The following is a 24,492-nucleotide window of genomic DNA, read 5'->3' on the forward strand; positions in this document are numbered from 1 at the left end:
AAGTATTCTGCTAACTTTGTACAGATAACGAGAAGTGATGTCAGGTTTGGTTCTTCTGTTGCTTGTGGTTGGAATCACGGCACTGAGGCAGGATGTTGGTGGCAGTGCTTTTGTTTTGCACTCGTCTTGGGAAATCCACAGTCATGCATTTCTTTAGAGGAGGACCAGGGATTTCAGGCAACGCCAGGCTGCCTCTTGCCCATTGGGGAGGTAGCAGGTGGCACAGTGGAACAGCGATTAGTGCATTTGCTTTACGACAGCAACAGTCAGTGGTTGAGGTTTGATTACCGCTGTGTCTGTGAGGAGTTTGTATGTTTTTGAGGCTATGTGAGTTTCCTCTGACATTGATTCGATGCAAATGATGCATTTCACTGGATGTTCCAATGTATATGTGACAACCAAAGCCAATATTTAATCTTTACTTGCTCCCTTCTGCTGTCTGGGGTACTTAGTAGGAAGCACCAGAGATTTAGGCATCAATAAAGTGGAGCCTGCTTTTCCGCCATCAATTTTATCCTCTGTCATCTGTGCCTGCTCCACCTCTCACCCCTTTTCCTCCATCCCCTCTTCGGTCACCTCTCCCCCTCCCCCTCTCCTCTCTGCCCCTTCACCTCAACTCAACCCCTCCAACTCTCCCCCCTCCCCCTCGACTCCCCCCCCCAACTCTCTCTAACCCCCCCACCCCAGAACCATGAGTTGTAAAGTAGACTTTTTGAAAGCGAGTGCATTGTGTGTGAATCAGTTTAGAGCTGCTGTAAGTGAAGTTATCCACTGTGGTTTAGGAGCCTGACGGCTGTAGGATAATCCCTTTAAATTTCCCATTGAACATAGGTATAGAAAGTAAGGGTGGGAGATGGGTAGGGAGAATAGAAAATAGAAGCTTTAGGTTTCTCCCCCTACCACAGTCATGCACTGAGCACAATGCGGCTTTCATTAATGGTTTGGAACCCAAGACATCCTGATGGGAGATGGGCTTCATTTAATGGGGGAGTCTGGTTCCTTCAATCTCTCCTTCCCTTTCGGAGTTCTAAGAGAAAAGCATTGAGCTTGGTGGCTGGGGGAGATCAATCAAGTGGACCTCTCTGTCCTGGATTGCTGTAGTGGACTGAAGTTGCCCCGTCGCAGGCTTCACATCCTGACATTCCCGGGGTTGGGCTGCATTTAATGGGAGTCCACAACCAAACTGTCATTGCAGGAATGCCAGAGGATTGTGTGGGCTTCTGTATCTCTTCCACAACCAGCTGATCTTTGCTCATGCTTAAGCGTTGCTTGTGGGTCTAACCCTGTGTTGAACATCATACTTGGATTGAGATTGAAATCTCAGTTGGATCAGTGCAGTTAAGAAATGGCTTGAGAGCAACGTTCACTTTCTCAGGATGTCCAGCATCATTTACAGCCAATGTAAAAAGATCACATCGGATGCAGGATGGATGGAATTTTCTATGAAGTGCATGCCTTTGTAGTTGTAACGTTGAATCAGGTTCGCGGGTCTGGCAAGTGGGACAGAAAACACTGACTGCAAATGTATATTAATCATTCATTTACAAACAATAAAAAATCAACCAAACATTCATGTTCCTCAAATAACAGAAACTATGAAGCTGAATATTCAACAACCATACTTAGCTAAAAGCATGCACAGAGTATACCCTCCCAGTGGTCATGTTCACTGCTTGCCTTAAACAAAGGAAGAGAGAGAAACAACCTCCCACACACGCTCCCAGGATATTTAAAAGTGAACACCAGACAGCTAACCAATGGGAAAAACAGCTGCAGTTTCCAATCACAACTATCAGAATAGCACCCCCCTCCCCACCTCTACAGGACAGTAGTGAACAAAAAGTGATTTCAAGGTGTTGCCCTGATCAGGTGTCTGCATATCACATCACAAAACCTGTAAGGCAGTTTGTGAGAACTTGTTGTAGGCACATTGGGTACAGAAGTATTGGCTGTAAAGTGATATGTGATATCTTTTATTCTGCATGTTTCCTGATAGGGTACCTGGAATGGGTAGATACGGTGCCACCCTTAGTCATCCATCAGTCAGAGGAACAAAGATTTTTATTTTGCTGTGAAAGAAGGAGGAGAAATGAATGGCTTGTCTAATAGCGTCTCCTCCCCCATGTATGTCTCCTGCTTTACCCTTGTGTCTCCACTGATTGGATTGGATAACTCTCCATTTACCCAGTGTTCCACTCCTGTACCGCTCCTGTCCTCCTGTCTTGCAGATCTTCAAGGAGCAGCTGAACACCAGGGTGGTGCTGGTCGCCATGGAGACATGGTCGGACAAGGACCGGATTGAGGTGGGCCAGGACCAGGCGAAGACCCTGCGCAGCTTCTCCAAGTACAGGCAACAGTTTGTGAAGGAGCATGCCGACTCGGTCCAGCTGCTCTCGTGAGTGCTTTCTTCTCTTCCATCGTGCCTTACATAGAACAGTACAGCACAGTGCAAGTACTTTGGCTCATGATGTTGTGCTCAGAACGTTTTAACCTACTCCGAGATCAACTTAACCATTCCCTCCTTCACAGCCCTCCATTTTTCTATCAATCCTGTCTAAGAGTTTCTTAAATCTCTCCAACATATGCCCCCTTTTGGCTGACTGGAGGCAAAGATTGGGAATAAAAGGGGCCTTTTCTGCTTGGCTGCTAGTGACTAATGGAGTTCTGCAGGTGTCAGTGTTGCTTCTTTTTACATTGTATGTTACTGATTTGGATGATAAAATTGATGGTTTTTGTGACCATGTTTGTGGACAATACGAAGATAGTTGGAGGGGCAGGTAGTGTTGAGGAAGCAGGGTGTCTACAGAAGAACTTAAATAGGTTAAGGGAATGGGCAAATTAGTGACAGGCAGAAGATAGCATAGGAGGTGTACAGTCATGCATTTTGCTAGGAGGAATAAAGACATAGAGTATTTTCTAAACAGGGAGAAAATTGGGAAATCAGAGATGCAAAGGAACTTGGGAGTCCTCGTGCATGATTACCTAAAGGTTAACTTGCAGGTTGAGTCAGTGGTGAGGAAGGCAAATACAATGTTAGCATTCATTTTGAGAGGACTAAAATATAAAAGCAAGGATGTGATGCTGAGACTTTATAAGGCTTTAGTCAGACTGCACTTGGTGTATTGTGAGCAGTTTCTGGCCCCTCATTTAAGAAAAGGTTTGCTGACATTGGAGAGGGTCCAGAGGAGGTTCACGAAAATTATTCTGAAAGGGTTAACATTTGTAGAGCTTTTGATGGATCTGGGCCTGTACTTTTTGAGGAGAATGAGGGAGGAATCTCATTGAAACCTATTAAAGGACATGGTAGAGTGGATGTGGAGAGGATGTTTCCTGTTGTGGGGGAGTCTAGGACCAGAGAGCACAGCCTCAGAATAGAAGGATATCCCTTTGGAACAGAGATGAAAAGGAATTTCTTTAGCCAGAGAATGGTGTATCTGTGAAATCCATTGCCACAGATGGCTTTGGAGGCCAAGTCATTGGATATATTTAAAGCAGAGGTTGATAGGTTGTTAATTAGGCAGGGCATCAGAAGTTACAAGGAGGAAACAGGAGAATGGGGTTGAGAGGGATAATATATTAGCCATGATGAAATGGCAGAGCAGACTCGATGGGCTGAATGGCCTAATTCTGCTCCTGCTCCTGTGTCCTATGATTTAATGGTATCTGCTTCTACCACCACCCCTGGAGGATGTTCCACACACCTACCTCTGACATCATCCCTATACTTCCCTCCAATCACCTTAAAATTATGAATGCTTGTATTAGCTTGTTCTGGCCTGGGGATAAAAGGCTCTGGCTATTGTCTTGATGATACCTCTTATCATTTTGTACACCTCCAGTCATCCTTCTCTCCAAAGAGAAAAGCCCCAGCTCGCTCAACATATCCTCTTAAGACGTGCTCTCTAATCCAGGCAGCAGCCTGATAAATCTCCTCTGTATTCTCTCTAACAATTCTGCATCATTCCTATAATGAGGCGACCAGGACTGAACACAATTTAAAGTGTGATCTAACCAGGGCTTTGTGAGTTTTGCAACATGACTTTGCAGCTTTTGAACTCACTTCCCCGCTGAATGACGTCCAACACACAATAACCACCTTATCAACCTGCGTAGCCTTCTCCACACTAAATCACTCTGTGGCACTTGGCCGAGTCTGTGGCCAGCGGAGCTCAACAGCAGTGTATATGAAGAGGTAGTGTGAGAGGTCCCCAAACCGTTGTTTGAAGGTGCAGGCTCTGGGCGAGGGCATGGGAGATGAAATGCTCCAGAGTTCAAAGGCTTCAGTTGCAGTACAGATATCGAACAGAAGTGCAGTTATCTCAGAGCACTGTGAGATGGGGGGCTGCCAGAGGATAGGCCAAGGAAGGACGTGGTAGCAGATTTGAAATAGTCAGTGTTCCAGCTACAAGCTCCAGAGATCCAGGTTCCATCCTGACCTCGGGCTCTGCCTGCGTGGTGTTTCCCTGTGTGACCGAGTGGGTTTCCTCCAGACTCTCTGGTCTCGTCCCACATCCGAAAGATGTGCAGATTGGTAGGTTAATTAGCTGCTGCAAATTATTCCATGTGGTGGTTGGGGGGGGAGGGAAGGGAGTGGTGGGAGTTGAGGGGGAAGGTAGGTGGGTGGTGATAAGTGTGAGGTAAGGGACTGATAGGATTGCTCTGAGTTAGCATAGACTGATAGGCCAAATGGCCTCTGTCTGTAAGATTGAGGCTTTGTAGAGCAGAATGGTGTAGGAGTGTTCCTCTCCTATCCAGTAGGCTCATCTATGGAAACCTCACTGCACTGAAAACCATCCACTCTTGATCTGCCCCAACCTGCTAAAAGGCACTTGACCACTTTCCCATCTCAATCAGTTCACCCTTCCCAATGAGCCTGTCCTAACCCATGAACCAACTACCTCTCTCCTTGTGTTACCATTACACTGAACCCTTCCCAATGAGCCTGTCCTAACCCATGAACCAACTACCTCTCTCCTTGTGTTACCATTACACTGAACCCTTCCCAATGAGCCTGTCCTAACCCATGAACCAACTACCTCTCTCCTTGTGTTACCATTACACTGAACCCCGAGGTCATCTCTCACTCTCTGTATTAGCAGCTGTCCTGCTTTTGGTGTGAAGGGTGGTGGGGAGAGTCTGCAGGGTGTCTAGTGGTGCTGGAGTGAACGTGAACACACCCCTCGCTCAAAGGCAGCTGGTTCCCATCAGTACCAAGAAGTGGGTAGTCACTTTACTGCGAAGGAGGTTCTTTCTGCTTCTTGGTGCTGCGTTGTGGGTCAGCCGATGCCCCAGAGGACAATCCATTCACAATGAGCATGTCAAGTTTGTGCCTGGGGTGTCTCTCCCCCTCCCCCTCCCCATCTCCACAAGTTAGTTTATTATTTGAATTTTAACTTTGTTTACTGCCGCAGTGGGGCATCACTGAAGTGTTAGTTGAAGACCTTGGAACTTGAACGCTGCACCTCCACTGTATCCATTCCCACACATTGTCAGGCACCCTGCTCTAGGGAGGCTAGACTGACTGGATATCTCTGTGACTGGGAGCAGTTCTCCCAGCTTGGGACCCTGCAACACCCAGCTAACAAAGACCGTAGCCTAGAGACGGGGTGCAGGCCTTTGAGCAGTGAGTGACCACACAGAATGCCTGGGGTGAACAGTGTAGGTATGTTAAGGGGAAAGTAGGTAAATTTGCAAAGGAGGTGTTGCTGATGAGGTGGGGTCAGGAAGAGGGTATGAATGTCACTCCGCGGCTGTGCATGGATTGGCTGTCGTGGGCTGTACTGTGTAGACCTACCTATTTCTGTGGAGCGCCTGTTTTCTACTCTCCCATCCACCCACTATCTGCATTTAACACTTGCCGTTGTTTCCGGCTTGCTGGATTTGTTTTCGCAGAGGCACCACCTTTAGGAGCAGCATGAGCAGCATGGCGTTCTTCGGAGGGGTTTGCTCACTGACTCGAGGAGTAGGAGTGAATGAGGTAAGACCCTCCACAATTTTCCTTTCCTGTTGTCCATGAATTGGAACCAATGGCTTTCTGTATAATATTAACCAACTCATTTAATATTAGCACTACTCATTTTGTATCTGTTAATGACCCAGCATCCTAGGCTCTACCTCCATTTTCAACCCATTATTCTCCCACCTCACCTCTCCCATCTTTCTCTCAACCTCTTCCATCGAAGATCACCCACTGATGCATTAAAGTTGTGGAGTCACGGGGAGGTACAGGAAGAAAACAGCCCTCCTCATCTCACCAAATCCGTGTCAACCATCACTAAGACTAATCTTAAATCAATGCTATTTTTCCAATGCCTGACTCTTGTTCTTAAGTTTGGACATCCACACTTTTGTCCCCTTAATTTGCATTTAATACTGAATGTGCATGCATTATGGCCATTTGGGTAATGGAACTATGTATGCTTCCTAGATTTCTCAACTCATTGCCCAAAAATCTGAAATACAGAATAAAATTCCCCTTCATGGAATACATGCAAAATCATAGATAAATCAAGACAATATTTTTGACATGCTTTTTTTTGCCACATATAGCTTCACATTATGGAAACTCAATGTAGCCCATTTTCTGGGGACACAGCCTTCTCAAAAAGATTGTGTTTATTTCAATGCAGATTTATTTCAAATAGACATTTTAATGAAACAAAGATCCTCAACTTATGTCACCCAGACAAGTACGTTTTTGTACTGGAAACACTCAAGAGGTCAAACAGCTTCCAGGAAGGGCAGACAAGGTGAAAGCCCTGTTTCGCTGTGCTCAGAATCTGTCTGACTTGCTGAGTGTTTCCATCCCTTGATGCTTTTTATTTCAGATATTTTGCATTTGTATCTTTGAGGTCCTGGTGAAAACTGTTCGTATTTGACCTACTTTATTTATAGTTAGTGTGAGCCAGTGAAAGGCTGTTTTCACTGACATCTCTTACAGTCTGATGTCTGCGTAACTAATTAGAACTGTCTATGTTTTAATCTTTCCAATCCAGTTTGGACCAATGTGGTTGACCACTGTTGTACTCGGGCAGAGTCTTGCACAAAATTTGGGTATACAGTGGGAGTCCGAGTCCAAGAGAAAAAGTAAGTGCCGTTAATGTTGTTCGTGCAATTGTTCCTGAAGTGAAGCTGATTAGCAAGCTCTCAGTAAGAGTAGGATGGATTCTGATTCCTGGGGGAATGGTCATACTCTTGGGTGTGGTAGTGCATCCACAGGGCCTGTTCCTGCCTTATGTTCGTTCTCCCGCTACTTACCTCTCATTTGCAACAGTTCACCCCCACCCACCCTGAATTCCTCACTCATCTACACATCCGGGGCGATCCACAGGGGTCGGTTACCCCACTGCAGCTGCACATTATTGGGGTATGGGGTGAGGGCTTCCGGCCTATAGCAACAGTAAGCCTCTTACTTATCAGAGCCACATCAAAACACCGCACTGGACTAGTGGCTGTGTAAATCAATGACAGGAGAACCCCTGAGAGGCTGTGATCAGGTTCTGGGGCAGGAGTGTGTTCTCCGGGCCTGGGATTGAGAGAGGATTTTGGGGATGTGTTTATCCCAGGACTCTCCATTAGTGTCAACCTACCACCATTACATTTGCTGGATCACTGGCCACCTATTGGGGCCCCAGTGAGAGGGGAGGAGGCCCGGAGCCTGCCAACTGACTGCATCGTGTGTTTTTTTTCTTTTTCAGAGGAATGCGAGTGTCCAGGCTCCTGGGCGGGATGCATCATGGAAGACACGGGGTAGGGTCCTGTTGAACTGTAGTGATCATGCACTGTCAGAACAGAAATATTTAAAGCCCAGACTGGTTGGGGAGAGGGGTGTTTGGTTGACGAGGACAGATGGGCCGGAGTGAGAACAGACACACAGACCCACACACACACAGAGCCAGGGTTCCTGTGCATGGTCTGTCCATCAGTCCATCTAGAGATGATGTGAGTGGGGCAGAGAGGACTGGGGAGCAGGGATGCGAGAAAAGATGGGTGTCAGGAGAGAGGGAGGTGGCATAGAGTTTTAAAGGGACAGGGGTTGCAGAGGCATTGGGGGATGGTTAGTGGTCTTGAGGCAGGGATGAGGGGGGCGGTAAGTGGGCCGGAGGGAATGCTTGGCAGTGGGTGTACTGTGTGCGTTGGTGGAGGTGGCATCAGGGATGGGGTTATCTGCCTCACAGAACTAACAGCTGGACTCCCCTCTCTAGTAAAAAGCTGAAGAGAAGGCACACATTCCCTCAGTGGTTGGGGCACTGAATACAAGAGTTAGGACACAGATGTACAAGAGGTTTCTGAGACTGCACCCAGTGTATTGTGTGCATTTCTGGTCGCCATTCTAAATGAACAACCTGATTAAATTGGAGAGGGTGCAGAAAATCTTCATGTTGCCAGGGCTGGAGGACTTGAGTTACAAGAAAGACGTCTTTTCACTGGAATGATGGAGAGTGAGGAGTAACCTTGTAGAAGTTTATAAAATCATGAGGGACACAGCTAAGATGGAAGCTAGAGGGCATGGGTTTAGGAGGGAGGCAGAAAATTTAAGTGGATCTGAGGGGCAACTCTTTCATGCAAGGGGGTGGTGGGCTGGTGGAATGAATTGGCAGAGAAAGTTGTAGAGGTGGGTACAGTTGACAGACAGACTGGAAAGGTTTAGAGGGATGTGGGCCAAATGTGGGCACATGGGGCTAGCTCGGGTAGGCATGGACAAGTCCCTCATGTTTCCATGATGTGTAACTCTGGGATGGGGAGCAGTGATGGATGGAAAGTGGCAAATGGAGCAAAAGGGAAGTGTGTGTGTGTGTGTTCTTGTTCGTTCAAAGGGACAGTCCTGGCTCTTTGAGTGTGCCACCAGTGACCCTTTGAGAGGAAGAAGAGTTTTGGTGGTTTAGAACATTTGGTTTGAAAAGCTTTGTAGATTTCAAACCAAGTCCAGACCCCTTCAGAGATACAGTGAGGCTGAGAGGCTTCTGTTGTTTCTACTGCAAACAGGAGCACCCTCAGCCTGGGGGAGTCTCTGAACCTCAACACAAGGGGCTTCAGTCTAGCCAATCCATGGGAGGCCACTCTGGGGGGGGGCAGTGAGAGTGCCAATGTTTTGAGAATGTCCCACAGCAATTCCTTATGCACTAATGTATTTAATTCAGTCACTAGTTAGTGAAAATCCACAGAGTCCGCTCTGGATAAAGAATTGCATACACCAACAGGCAGAACTCTTGGGTTAGTTTCTATGGATGGAAAGCCATCACTCTGCCCAAGCCCTAAGATGAAATAGTACAGTGAGAGGCCATTCAGCCCCACTGAGAAATGTCAGTGTTTGTGTTTCTTATCCTAACTGTGCCAGCATGTCATTCGATTCCTTCCTCCCTCAGCTCCTTATTTGATTGTCCCCATAAATCCTTAACCTTTGCAGACAGTCGATGGTGATCCCAACTCCCACTGTTCTTTGGAGAAACATCCATGATTGAGCTGTAGTGGCAGCTCCCAGCACCATCGCCAACCCCCATCATATTCTCTCCTTCAGCCCTGCCCCTGCCACACTGCTCCCTCAGTTCTGTCTGCACCCACCCTTGTCACCCCCTACCCTGCCACACTCTCACTCAGCCCTGACCCTACCAATTGTCTCTAGGATCAGGGAGCCTTTCCGATGCCTGAGGTTCATATTGACCTCAGTACCATTGTTGGGAGGTTGAGGGGGGAGTTGGTAGCGGGTGTAGGTGCTTATCAGGATTGGGAGGGGTGAGGGACCTTCCTTTTTCCAGCAATTGTACAAATGCAACTGCATCAGATTGGGTCGGGAAGGGGTGTGGGTTGGGCTCCAATTTGTGTCAGCCATGGAGGGGCTGCAGTTTACATTTGAACCCAAACTGGCACAGAAATACCAGGCTCAACCCTGGAGTTACCTGTGCAGTCAGATGATTTTGGATCAGGAGAAGGCCCTTCAGCCCCTCGAGACTACACCCCTATCTGATCAGATCATGGCTGTTTGATAGTAACTTCACCTTTGCCTGTGGTAACTTTTCACCCCGTTGCTAGGCACGCATTTGACTTTGTTGATTGTCTTGCCTTGATTGGGCAGAGTTGGGCACTGGGTCTGGTTTGTTTGAGTTCTCATCCCTTCTTGCTGTTCACCACCTGCAGGTTTTACCATGTCCGTAAGTTCTCCAGGTGCAGCATAATGGAATACAAAGAGTTTCTACAGAGAGGTGGGGGAGCTTGTCTCTTCAACAGACCAACAAAGGTAGGATTCGCTGACTCCAAGGATCGAGATTAATCCATCAGTCAGTCTTTGTCTCAAACTTCAACATCGGTAGAGATGTACAGCCTGACCTGATGGACCTTTCCAGTATCTCATGTTTCCTACTACTGCTGTTCGTCATATCTTCCAGACCCTTTACCTCTCAACCTGCCCTCATTCATCAGTTCACTAAACGTCACTAGAAGCAACTGTGTTACCTTCATGACTTTGGTCTCCACCCGATCACAAACATCTCTTTTGATTCACTCCGCCTCTCCCCCACCCCACTGCCCAGCAACACAGTTACATAAGTTGCATGCAAACTCCACACAGTTAACAATCAAGGTCAGGTTTGAACTGGGATTCTGGACCTATGATGCCTCAAGTGAAGACTAATTTAGAATCAACATACCTACCCAATGATTTGGTTGTTTGAGCCTAATCACTATGAATGTAATCTGTGTAAAGTGCTAAATCTACCCTAAGAGTTAAGTGTATACCATATTACAGACAGTCACTTCATTTTTATTAGCCCCTGTTGACCACCGAAAGATTATTTATTTACAGGACAGAAGATGAGAATATGCCTCTCAAATGAAACTTACTCTCTTAAGGTAATCTCTTTCTTAAGTAAAACAAAATGTGCTGGAAACATTCAACAGTTGGGTAATATCAGTGAAGAGAGAAACAAAGTCAATATTTCTGATTGAAGACCCTTCATGAGAACTGGGGAAGTTTTAAGTTGCAGGGAGGGTGATGCAGTCAATGGAAATATCTCCCAGTCGGGTGAGTCCGGGGTGATCCCAATATTTGCAGAACTGGTTGATAGGTTAATGAGGGCAACTAGAAAGTGAGAAGAAACAAACAATGGTGCACACTAAAGCTATGAAATGCAAGTTAGGGCTGTTCCTGAAAGAGAGAGTAATGGGAAATGCCCAGCAGGTCAGGCAGTGAATGTGGAAAGAGAAAACCAGAGTTGATGTTAAGATAAACCATCAACAGCACTGATGGAAGTGAGATTATCGGAAGTTGTTGATCGAGTATTGTGTCCTACATGCATCGTCTTACTTCAGTGGTTGGTAAGTTGATGGAGAAGATCCCGAGAGGCAGGATTTAAGAACATTTGGAGAGGCGTAATATGATTAGGAATAGTCAGCATGGCTTTTTCAAAGGCAAGTTGTGCCTTACGAGCCTGATTGAATTTTTTGAGGATGTGACTAAACACATTGATGAAGGTACAGCCGTAGATGTAGTGTGTATGGATTTTAGCAAGGCATTTGATAAGGTACCCCATGCAAGGCTTATTGAGAAAGTAAGGAGGCATGGGATCCAAGGGGACCTTGCTTTGTGGATTCAGAATTGGCTTGCACACAGAAGGCAAAGAGTGGTTGTAGACGGATTATCCTCTGCATGGAAGTCGGTGACCAGTGGTGTGCCTCGGGTCTGTTCTGGGACCCCTTCTCTTCATGATTTTTATGAATGACATGGATGAGGAAGTGGAGGGATGGGTTAGTAAATTTGCTGATGACACAAAGGTTGGAGGTGTTGTGGATAGTGTGGAGGGCTGTCAGAAATTACAGCGGGACATTGATAGGATTCAGAACGGGGCTGAGAAGTGGCAAATGGAGTTCAACCCAGATAAGTGTGAAATGGTTCATTTTGGTAGGTCAAATATGATGGCAGAATACAGTATTAATGGTCAGACTCTTGGCAATGTGGAGGATCAGAGGGATCTTGGGGTCCGAGACCATAGGACACTCAAAGTTGCTGCTTGTTACATGCACATGCAGGTCAACTCTTAGAGTGATTATGCAGTAAGTTTGAAGTTAATAACTCTTACCTCCTTCTAACTTGGGCCACAAACTTATCAATCACCCCTGATGAGTTATTAACTTCAAACTTTCTGCATAATCACTTAAAGAGTTGAACTGCATGTGCATGTAACAAGAGCTGTGTAACTCATCTCCTTCTACCTTAGGCCACAAACTTATCAGTCACCCCTGCTGTGGACTCTTTCTGGAGGTCCAAGATCCATATGCTCCACAACTGCTGGACTAAGTGTGTAAATGTAGGAGGGGACTATTTTGAAAAATAAATGTGCTAGTTTTTCTAAAATTGACTCCTTCTATCTTAGGCCACAAACTTATCAATCACCCCTCATAGAAAGGGTGCAGAGGAGATTTACACCCTGTCTGGATTGGGGAGCATGCCTTATGGAAATAGGTTGAGTGAACTTCGCTTTTTCTCCTTGGAGCGATGGAGGATGAGAGGTGACTTGATAGAGGTGTATAAGATGATGAGAGGCATTGATCATGTGGATAGTCAGAGGCTTTTTCCCGGAGCTGAAATGGCAAACACGAGAGGGCACAGTTTTAAGGTGCTTGAAAGTAGGTACAGAGGAGATGTCAGGGGTAAGTTTTTTACACAGAGGGTGGTGAGTGTGTAGAATGGGCTGCTGGCAATGGTGGTGGAGGTCAAAACAATAGGGTCTTTTAAGAGACTCCTGGATAGGTACATGGAGCTTAGTAAAATAGAGGGCTATAGGTAACCCTAGATAATTTCTAAAGTAAGTACATGTTCGGCACAGCATTGTGGGCCGAAGGGCCTGTATTGTGCTGTTGGTTTTCTATGTTTCTATGAGATACTTTTCTTTAAGCTTACATTAGACTTCTGTGGGAGGTCACAGACAGGTGAGAGCAGGAGTGGGACAGGGTTCTAAAAGCAGTCGGCAACTGGAAGCTCAGAAATATCCCAGCAAATTTAAAAATCTTTCCTTCAGTGATGTCATGAATAGACAGTGGGTAATGACTTGTGCTTCAGAGAAATTTCCATTATGATAAATAGACTTGGCTCAGTTTCAGTAAAACTTTATTTTGTTTTTAATATTTCTAAGTTCGTGTGTACTAAAGATCCAATGATCAGAATGTCCAGGAACCAGATTTTAAGGAACAAGCAAACTATATTTCCTGTTAGTTGGGACACATTGGGACCAGTACATTTTGGCCCAATTAGTCAAAGTTTCATGGAAATAGTTAAAAACCATATTTAGAAAAAGACAAACTGATGTTTAACTGGGTTATAAATTATTTATTTAAATGACATACAGAACAAGTTAGTGCACTGCCAATACTACTACAGTACTGTAAAACTGTGTAATAGTTCCTAATAGTTATCGATGGAGGAATTCATCCAGTGTACACTGTTGTATTCTCTTGATTAACTGTAAATGAACAAAATCAGTGCAAACACTTAATGCAAATAATGGACTGACTTGCTGTAATGCTTTTGATGATTGCATCCTGCAAGTATTCATTTTTATTGCAGCATTCAAGATGATTGTTCATATCTTCAAATTCTTCATAGTTACTAACTTGCTGAAGGAGTGCAATCATTTCATTTTTACTCCTCAGTGTTTCTGGCATCTCCAAGACTGAATGCTTGAAACTTCAATGAGGAAATCAGTTCTGAATTGCCTTAATGTTTATTCCTTGCCAATTATCAGTGACAAAAATCACTGTTTTTTGAATACAGACACATGCAAGTGATGCTATTTAAAAACTCCAAGCACCTTGTAGTGTCTAATGGCCACACAACTAACTGCACACAAATGACACTAGTTCAGCACAGTCTCCTGTCCCAAATAGGTGGCATAGTGTCCCAACTAAATGAAGGGAATCAGTATTTTACTGAGGGGAAAAAATAGGTAACCCATAAAAGTACAACTTGCATTGGTTCATTTTCTCTTGGTAAGTCACTGGCCAGGTGTATCTGATTTAAATGCTATTTTTCACTCTTCTGAATAAAAGAATCTTATGGACATTCTTCTGCTGAAGTTACAATTGCTGCTTGGAGTCAGGCTGTTGGATATTATGCAGCAGTTTATCTGAAAGAACCTGTAACGTAACTCTTACGCAGGGTTGCTCGGAAGAGGATGCACAATGACCAGCAATACAGATATTTTAATTTTTTACTTTAATCCCTTGGCGTAAATCTCACCATCACAACTTTGTAATTCACAGTGTTCAAACGTCCTTTTGAATTTGTATCTTGCAACATTTAGCAGTGAAAAATGATGCCAAATACTAGTGCACGTGAAGCACAAGGCTTTGGAAGGTCTTGTGTGGACAGTGAAAGAAATTAGGACCAAAGCTCTGTCAGGTATTGGAGAAGGTGTTACAGTCATCTCAGGTGGGGGAAGCACACCCGCCCAAGAATCCAATATCTGTTCTTGATTATAAGCAGAGTGATGCTTTCAAGAATCACCAACTTTATTTCCCAGTTATTGACGCAGGTGACAGCAAAAACTGCAGCGGTGTACTCTCTCTCACACAAACAGTCCAAGTGAGTGATGTACATTGGAATATATTGGAGGCACAGTGGTTCATCTAGTACTTCATTGCTCCAGCAACTCGGGTTCGATCCTGACTGTCTCCATGGAGCTTGCATGTTCTGTCAGAGAAGGCATGGATTACTTAGAGGTGGTCTGTTTTCCTCCCGCATCCCCGAATCAAGCAGGTTGCTAGGTAGTTGGTTTGTAAATTGCCCCTCCTGTCCTAGAATTTGGGAGGAAGTTGATGGGAAGGTGGGGAGAACAAAATGGGATTAGTGTAAATAGGTGGATGACGGTACCAAAGGGCCTGATTGTGTACTGCATGTCTTCATGGCTCTATGAGTCTTATCAAATGTGCGTGTAAACAGCATTTCTTGTGTTGTCTTCCTTTTCTTCCTTTTCCTGAACTGTGAAACAACAGGATGTGGTTATATATTCTTAAATCTTTCACGCTAATCTATGGTGTAGTAAATTCATTATCTTACTTCTCTTGCAACCAAACCTTACTTTTAAATGAATTACTGATAAAATGAAAACAAAACGCACCAAAACAATTGTTATCCTTACAGAAATCAATGATTCTAAGCCTCGTTTTCCTGTCTCTTTATTCTTGTTTCCTTGGTATATCTTGGAGTACTGTGGTTGTGTCCTGGAGTTTCTGGTAATCTGCGGAAGTGGGCAGGGTCTTGGTGATTTTAGAGCCACGAGTGCTCAATCTCCATCTGGGTGCGTGCCCGCTCCCTGAAGCAAGCTGGTAGCAGGGGTTCCCAGATATGGTCCAAACTATTGTCAGGTGACCTGCCCCAGTTCAACCCAGCCCGTAAAATAGTTACAGTTGTGGGCTTAGAATTTCATGTATACAATAAGTCATTGGATTACTAAGGAAAACAAATCAATCAGTAATTGTATTTGGGGACTTAGCATGTGGACTGCAGAGTCATAGAAAGATACAGCACAAAAATAGATGATTCAGCCTACTGAGACCCAGCTAGTTATTATCCTAAACACAAGAGCTTCTCCAGATGCTGGAAATCCAAAGCAACACTCTCAAGATGCTGGAGGAACTCAGCAGGTCAGACAGCATCAATGGAAAGAAATAAGCAATTGACGTTTCAGGTGGAGACCCTTCTTCAGGACTGGAAAGGAAGGGGAAAGGCACCAAATAAAAAGGTGGGGGGAGAGAAGGAGGACAGCTAGAAGGTGATAGGGGAAGCCAGGTGGGTAGGAAAGGTAAAGGGCTGGAGAGGAAGGAATCTGATGGGAGATGAGAATGGACTATAGGAGAAGAGGACCCAGGGGGAGGTGATGAGCAGGTAAGAAGATGTAAGAGGCTAGAGTGGGGAATAGAAGAAGAGGGGAAGGAGAATTATCTTTTTTTTTATTGGAAGAAGATATTGATATTCATGCCATTAGTTTGGAGGCTACCCTGATGGAATATAAGGTGTTACCCCTCCACCCTGAGGGTGGCCTCATTGTGGCACGAGAGGAGGCCATGGACCAACATGTTGGATTGAGAATTGGAATTAAAATGTTTGGCCAGCGGGAAGTTCCACTTTTTGTGGTCTGAGCGGAGGTGCTTAACGAAGCGGTCCCCAATTTACGACAGGTCTCACCAGTGTAGAGGAGGCCGCATCGGGAGCACTGGACACAGTACACGACCCCAGCAGACTCGTAGATGAAGTGTTTCCTCACCCGGAAGGACTGTTTGGGGCCCAGAATTATGCCAAATACTAGTGCACGTGAAGCACAAGACTTTGGAAGGTCTTGTGTGGACTGAAAGAAATTAGGACTAAAACTCTGTCAGGTAATGGAGAAGGTGTTACAGTCAGCTCAGGTGGGGGAGGCACACCTGCCCAAGAATCCAGTATCTGTTCTTGATTATAAGCAGAGTGATAACCGTGTAACTTCTCTCCTGCTGTTGTTGCAGCTCTATGAAACCACAGAGTGTGGCAATGGATACGTGGAGTCCGGGGAAGAATGTGACTGCGGACTGCGAATGGTAGGTACAGAGTGTGCATCTCTTTCCTTGCTTCTGATTGTTGAGGTCTGCTTTATGTTTCAGCTGCCCTGACCCCCCCCCCCCCCAGATGGAGGGTGTGAAGATGGCAAGACTGATGGTAGAGTTGGCGATGTTGGGCAATGTGAAAAACCAGGTTATTCCTGGCTGGCAGTCTGGTCAATGACAACTGTACCTCACAGAACCCGTGGTTCCCTGCTACTGGAGGATGGCATCATAAGTAAATGACTCCCTTAACTTTAGTAGATGCCCATTTGCTGCTTGTTCTCCCACAGTGTCAACGCCCCGCCCCCCACCGCATCCAATGATTTCTTAACACTTAAGTACTTGACTCCTGCAAACCAAATGAGAAAAAATCTTGTCCCCCTTCCAAAATGCTGAAGTAATTGTGATCCACGTTACTGGTCTGACGGGGAGCTGTTCCAGTCCACGGATGGGTGGCCAAGTGGGAGAACCCGTGTTTGAATGTGTTTCTTAGTGTTTCTTTTTATCTGAGCTTTTTCCTGTACAGGGTGGGCAGGCAAGACTTGTCCAGTACACTGGGCTGCTGAAAGCCACACAGTGTGTGTTCAGATAGCACACTAGAGGACTTTATTGTTAGGTAGAACGAAGGAATCATATGTGCAGGAAAAGTAATATTTTGGGAATGCAGAGGAAATCTCCTTGGAGTGGTTCAAATACATGAAGAGGAAGTGAGATAAACAGGTGAGGGAAAAGGTAATAGGACAATAGGAAGAGTTACTTGTGAATCATGGACGCTGGCATGCTATGTTGTTGCTGCATAATGTCCACCTTCAGTATCAGAGCCGGGTGTGACTCTCCCTTGTCTCTGTTCCCTCCCCCAGGAGTGCTTCGGGACCTGTTGTAAGAAGTGCTCACTTGCCAATGGTGCCCACTGCAGTGATGGACCCTGCTGCAATCACACTTGCCAGGTAGTGGATTAGCCGGTGCCGTGTAACCTCGTGAAGCTGCGCGGGCCTCCTGGGGGGAGCTCCACGGGGCAAGTCCGACGACCCCCTCCCCGGTTGTGGTAACGAGTATTTGTGTACGTGCGCGTGTGCTCCAAGTCATCAGCTGCCCATTTACACTGATCAATGTACCTCTGAACCGTCTTAATGAACCGGCGCTTTCGCGATCCTCTGAAGGATTCGGCATATTTAATTCTCAAACATAAAAAATACAGCGCCTTTACATGGATGAAGGTGCATCTCCTTGGTCAGAAGCGAGAGAGGAGGAGTGGACTCCGAGCCAGGCCGAAACTCAAAGGAATGAAATCTCCTCTCCCCAGGGGTCCCAACACACTAGACCCTTCCTATACTACGGTAAGGAATGCCTATCATTCCATGCCCAGAAAATCTGATCACTTGTCTGTCCTTCTCCTACCTGTATACAGGCAGAGGCTACAGAGCAAGGCTGCAGAGATCAGGACAATAAAGAGGTGGGTGCAGGAGGTAGAGGAGCAGCTGTATGATTGCTTCAAACTAGTGGATTGGGCCGTGTTCAGTGACTCATTAGAGGATGTAAATGAATACACCATGGTTGTCGTGGACTTTATAACAACAGTCATGGACAAGTGTGTCCCACTAAATCATTCAGAGTCTTCCCCAACCAGAAGCCCTGGATCAACCATGAGATTCTCATTCTGCTGAAGGTCAGATCGGAGTCATTCAGGTCTGGTGACAAGTAAGATACAAGAAGTCCAGATATGATCTCCAGAAAGCCATCTTACAGGCAGGTTTGAATGCTGTCACCTCTTACAAAGTGACATAGGTGACAACAGGGCTTCACTTCCAGATGATCTCAACACTTTCGGTGCTTGCTTTGACTGTCAAATCGTGGAAAAACCACCACTAACTCCCACAGCCCTTAATGAACCTGTGATTTCAGTCTCTGAGGCCAACGTGAGAGCATCCTTTAGGAGAGTGAGCCCACAGAAAGCATCTAGCCCAGGTGGGGTACCTGGTCGAGTACTGAAGACCTGTGCTGATCAACTGGCTGGAGTGTTCATCGATATCTTTAACCTCTTGCTTCAGCAGTCTGAGTTACCCACCTGCTTCAAACAGGCTTCAATTATACTGGTGCCTCACAAGAATGTGATAACCTCCATTAATGACTATCGTCCAGTAGCACTTACATCCACTATGATGTTTTGAGAGACTGGTAATGAAACATATCACTCCTTTCTGAGAAGTTACTTGGATCTGCTCCAATTCGCCTACCAGCACAAATTGCACACAGCAGGTGCCATTTCATTGACTCTTCATTCGACCCAGGAACATCTGGACAGCAAAGATGCATATATCAAGATGCTCTTTATCAACATTCAATTCAGATTTCCCCTGCTATCTGAAGGTAGAGCGTTTCTATGAAATGGTTCGTAAGCTGGAATGTCGTAAAGTGAAGAAGCAATTACCATTTATTTATATGGGAAAAATCTGTGAGCGATTGCAGACCCAAAAAGTAACCTACCAAATCATGCCAAATAACACATAAAACCTAAAATAACAGTAACATATAGTAAAAGTAGGAATGATATGATAAATACACAGCCTATATAAAGTAGAAATAACGTATGTACAGTGTAGTTTCACTTACCGGAATCGGGAAGACAGCGAGCACACTGATGATGGTGTGTTAGGCTGAGTCGGCGGAGGTTGGTGTGGTGGGAGACTGGGGTGTCATCTGATCGTCATCTGCTTCCATCAGGGCAGGCAGGTCACCTTCTTCTATGTCTGCCTGCCTCGATGTCGAAGGTCGAGATTCGTCATCTGCTGTGGCTGATGTGGAAGGCTTGAAAAACGACAGTATGCTTGACTGCTTAGCCTCACTCATTTTTCTATCATACAGTTCTTTGTAAGCACTCAAACCATCCTGCAAATATGACCTAAGCCTACATACCCTTTCAAAATTAAAGTCATACTTCCCTGCAATCATTGCAGTGTTGTCAATCACAGCGAAAATCTCAAGCAATTGCTTCATGTTCAGTTCCTGGACGACATCACTTTCGGGTCGTTCGCTACTGTGTTCAGTTTCGATTGTTATCCTTTCCTCTTGCAATTGCATCAGCTCTTCATCTGTCAGTTCTTGGTCATAGGATGCCAAAACCTCTTCAACATCATTTTCATCAACTTCCACAAACCTTTAGTCAAACTCACTATGTCCTTACTTCGTAGGCTATTATGGAAAACTCTGAACATCCTCTACATAGCACCATCCAGAGACAGAGAAGCAGTTTCAGCGACAGGTTACTATCGATGCAATGTTCCTCAGACAGGATGAAGAGGTCAATACTCCCCAATGCCATTAGGCTTTACAATTCAACCGCCAGGACTTAAGAACTTTTTAAAAGCTATTATTAATGCTTTTTGAGATAGTGATTTAGATGCATATCATACTTTTTACTGAGTTAAGTATTGTATGTAATTAGTTTTGCTACAACAAGTGTATGGGACATTGGAAAAAAAAGTTGAATTTCCCCATGGGGATGAATAAAGTATCTATCTATCTATCTATCTAATTATGTCTAGTTTTACGCTAAGTGTAACACCCTTACGAGCTCTTTTAAGCTTTTCCGATACCTTAGAACTCATCTTGCTAACGGATGCACAAAATAAATCGACATAAAGCACAGATGCTCACAGGCACGTGTTTAAGCAATGGCGGCTAGAATGCAGTTCCGGGGGAGGAGCTTGGCTTCTCGGGGTGCGCACTGCCTTTTTTGTATGCTGCCTTTAACAGTGAAAACACTTTCTGTTAGCAAAAACAGATAACTAATGTAGGTCTTTCATAACAGCAAGGTGTCGTAAAGCAAACGTTCGAAAAACGGGGGACACCTGTTCTGTCCTCCCTCAGAACTAATTAATAAGCTTCAAGGCCTTGGCCTCAATACCTCATTGTGCAATTGGATCCTCAATTTCCTCACTTGCAGACCCCAGTCAGTTTGGATTGGCAGCAATATCTCCTCCACAATTTTCATCAGCACAGGTGCATCACAAGGCTGTGTGCTCAGCCCCCTGCTCTACTCGCTTTACACTTATGGCTGTGAGATTGAGCACAGCTCTAATGCCGTTCTTAAGTTTGCTAACAACACCACTGTCGTTGACCAAATCAAAGGTGGTAACAAATTAGCATATAGGAGGGAGATTGAAAATCTGATCGAGTGATGCCATAACGACAACGTCTCATTCAGTGTCAACAAGACTAGCAAGTGGATTATTGACTTTAAGAGGAAGAAATTGAAGGTCCATGAGCCACTCCTCATTGGAAGTTCAGAGGTGGGGAGAGTCAGCAACTTTAAATTCTACGGTGTTACAATTTAAAAGATCTGTCCAGCACTTAAGTGCAGTTATGAAAAAAAGCACAGCAACACCTCTGCTTCCTTAGAAGTTTGCAAAATTTCAGCATGGTATCTAAAACTTTGACAAACTTTTATAGACATGTAGTGAAGAATATATTGATTGAGTGAAGAATATATTGATTGGTTGCATCACGGCCTGTTACGGAAACACCAATGCCTTTGAACGGAAAATCCTACAAAAAACGTAGCGGGTGTGGCCCAGTCCATCATGGGTAAAGCCATCCCCACCATAGAGCACTGTTGCTGGAAAGCAGCATCCATCATCGAGGGCCCCCGCCATCCTGGCCATGGTCTCTTCTGGCTGGACTCACTTTCAAGATCTGTTCATTTCATACTCTTGATATTCATTGCTTACTTTTGTTTGGTATTTGTTGTCTTTTGCTCACTGGTTGTTTGTCTGTCCTGTTGGGTGCGGTCTTTCATTGATTCTATTGTGTTCCTTAGATTTACTGTGTATGCCCACAAGAAATTGAATCTCGGCATCTATGTAATTTGATAATAAACTTACTTTGAACTTAGAACTAATTTCATCGTATTTTCTCCACATTGCCAAAACTTCCCTCGGATTCCAAGAATCGTCTACATAACTGGGGGAAATTTACGGCTGCCAGTTAACCCACCACCCTGTATGCCTTTGTGATGTGGGAGGAAACCAGAGATCCAGCAGGTCTCAAGTAGAACACGTAGGGTTTCTGTCACTCTGAGGTGATAGCTCAAACAGCTGACCTGTGTGCTACGCATTCTCTGTGGTATCCATTTGCTTTGGAGCTGTCACCAATCATCATTCCTTGAGAATATTCTCTCATTTGTAGGTTGAGTCCTTGGTAAGGAAGGAAAACTTGAGAGGACTAGAATATAAAAGCAAGGATATAATTCTGAGCCTTACTAAGGTGTTGGTCAGACTGCATCTGGAGCATTGTGAGCAATTTTGGATCTGTAATCTAAGGAAGGATGTGCTGGCATTAAAGAGGGTCCAGAAGAGTTTTGCAACAATGATTCCAAGAATGAAAAGGTTAATGTCTGAGCAGCTTTTGATGGCTCTGGGCCTGTACTTGCTGGAGTTTAGAAGAATGAGGGAAATCTCATTGAAAACTACCGAATATTGAAACGCTTAGAGTGGACATGGAGAAGGTGTTTCCAATAGTGGGGGAGTCTAGGTCCCTTTAGCACAGACTCAGAATAGAAGGAGATCCCTTTAGAACAGAGATGAGGAGGAATTTCTTTGGTGAGAGGGTGATGGATCTGTGGAATTCATAGCCACAGACAGCTGAGTAGGCCAAGTCATTGAGTATGTTTAAAGCGAAGGTTGATTAGCAAGGGTGTCAAAGTTCAAAGGGAGAAATCAGGAGAATGGGGTTGAGAAGGATAATAAATCAGTCTTGGTTGATGGGGTGAATAATCTAATTTTGCTGCTGTACTCTATGGTCACAGTAGAGTTCTGGTGCTGGGTCAGAATTGATCCAAGGAAGTTTTTGGCCCTTATCACTGCAGTTTCATGGGACAGCCCCATTCTAGAATTCAGGACATTGTAGTGTCAAGTGTTCCTATGTTGCAACAGTGATCTCCATCCAGTTGCTGGCTTGTGTAGCTCTGAAGCTCATGACGATGCCCCATTGATGTAAACCTTTAAACAGAAGAGGTATATGTGACTTGTGACACACAGGATCACAGAATTAAAAAACAGCCGTTGAACATAAATGACTTAGTTTTTTTAAGAGCATTTTTAACATAGCTGGTGCTCCGAAAACACTTCAGATGCCAAGTTGCACTTCGGTGCCGCTTGTAGAGCTGAGAGACCTTGGTTCATTTCTGACCTCTGGTGTGGTCTGAACAGTTCCATTTCTCGCTGTGACTGTGTGGGTTTCCTCCCACGTCTCGAAGCTGGGCAGGTTGGCAGGTTAATTGACTGTTTATATTGCCCCCAGTGTGTAGGTGAACCAGTGGGAGAATCTGGGGAGAGATGGGTGAGTTGATTAGTGGGAGAGTGGTTTTGTCCTGTGAGCTGGTGTCATCTTCATGGGCTGAAAGGAAATCTGAACTGTCTGCCTGGTCTACATAAGCGGAGAAAGGGTCATGCGACCAAAGGCCATGTCAAACAGGAAGACTTGAGGGAGAACCTTGAAGATGGAGGCAAAGGTTTGGGAAGGGATATCTAGGTGTGTCTGAAAGCATGGCTGCCACTGCAGTCGGTAGTTAAAAGAAGGCACACTATTAATCTGGGTGTGTGAATTGTTAACTACTATGAATGTTTATTCCTGGGGGTAAAACTTCAGGTCTGGTCACTTAATAAATCCTGAAAGCTCATTCTACCAGGCTCGAGGACAGCTTCCCTCCTGCTGTTACAAGACCACTGAGTAGTTCACTAGTATGAATTTTGACCTCAAAATCTACCAGTTCTCATTATGAGTAGGGTTTCAACTCAGATCGTCAACTGTTCTTCTCCATACATGCTGCTTGTCTGCTGAATTCCTTCAGCATTTTGTGTGCTGCACTAGATTTTCAGCATCTGCAGAATCTCCTGTGTTTACCAATATGACCTTGCAACTTAACGTCTTCCTGAACTGCACTTTCTCAGTCACTGTAACACTTTATTCTGCACTCTGTGATTGCATTTCCCTGGTAATAACTCAGTGTATTGATGTGATGTACAGATGACATGCAAATCAAGTTGTTCAGTGTACCTCAGTACACGTGTCAATAATAACCTAATTTAATATGATATTGTAAAATTCCCACATCATTTAGCACATTCAGCACCAGAAGTGGATTCATTACAAGTGCTGTGAGACAGTCATTAAGGTCTTCCTTTTATGCAAAATATCCTAAAGCACTGCCTTTTGAAGTACAGCCGTAATATTTCAGTGTGCAGAATATGAGAGTGATTGTGCTGAGTAATCCCCCACAAACCTCAGTGTGAGCAGACTGTTTTTATTGAGCGTGCTTCGGTGCTGTCCAAGGCCAGTAAGTAACTTGATGTTCTGTGCTCTGGTCCTCAGTTCCTGAAGCGAGGTTACGACTGCCGAGATCCTGTGAATGATTGTGATATACCAGAGTACTGCACTGGAGACTCAGGCCAGGTACGTGTTGTCCATTGGAGTGAAGAGCAGGGACCCGGAGGAGTGTGGTAGGACAGGGGCTTTTGCACAATTTATTTTTTTACAGAAACTGACTGGGTTTTTTTTTGTTTTGCACCGTACTGATGCCACAAAACAACATGTCATGATATAAGTCAGTAATAATAAAGCTGATTCTGATTGTGTAGCATATTCCATGATGTTCCGCACCTTTCTCCCCGGTCCACAGTGAGGAACTTTTCCACTTGGCAGACGTATTTTACAACCAGATGGTGGAGATTTAAATTAAGGGGGTAGAGGCTTAGGATGATTTGAGGAAGAATTTCCCAAGTCTTTCAATGCACTTGTGACAAATGCAGGTCTTTGAATTATTTTCACTCATAAGTCGAGAATTCAGGACCTGGATTTACAAAGATGTATATGCCCATCCCAGTTCCGAAGTGTTGTTGGATCACTGTAGTGTAGAAAGCTATGTGGGCCGAC

At 45.0% G+C, this 24,492-nt stretch overlaps 1 protein-coding gene across 6 annotated transcripts in view; it reads left to right on the forward strand.

The window, feature by feature from the left end:
- The window catches only part of LOC140728193 (disintegrin and metalloproteinase domain-containing protein 23-like), a 160,661-nt gene that overhangs the window by 83,941 nt on the left and 52,228 nt on the right, over positions 1-24,492 (forward strand). For all 6 annotated transcript variants that reach the window (XM_073046567.1, XM_073046564.1, XM_073046563.1 and 3 more), the window contains exons 11-18: positions 2,229-2,395; positions 5,893-5,977; positions 6,996-7,086; positions 7,698-7,749; positions 10,135-10,234; positions 16,489-16,560; positions 17,424-17,510; positions 23,932-24,012. In XM_073046567.1, the coding sequence (XP_072902668.1) occupies positions 2,229-2,395; positions 5,893-5,977; positions 6,996-7,086; positions 7,698-7,749; positions 10,135-10,234; positions 16,489-16,560; positions 17,424-17,510; positions 23,932-24,012 (735 nt within the window). The remainder of the gene's footprint in view (positions 1-2,228; positions 2,396-5,892; positions 5,978-6,995; positions 7,087-7,697; positions 7,750-10,134; positions 10,235-16,488; positions 16,561-17,423; positions 17,511-23,931; positions 24,013-24,492) is intronic.

The sequence above is a fragment of the Hemitrygon akajei genome, chromosome 5 (genome assembly GCF_048418815.1).
Source record: "Hemitrygon akajei chromosome 5, sHemAka1.3, whole genome shotgun sequence".
Classification (NCBI taxonomy): Eukaryota; Metazoa; Chordata; class Chondrichthyes; order Myliobatiformes; family Dasyatidae; genus Hemitrygon; species Hemitrygon akajei.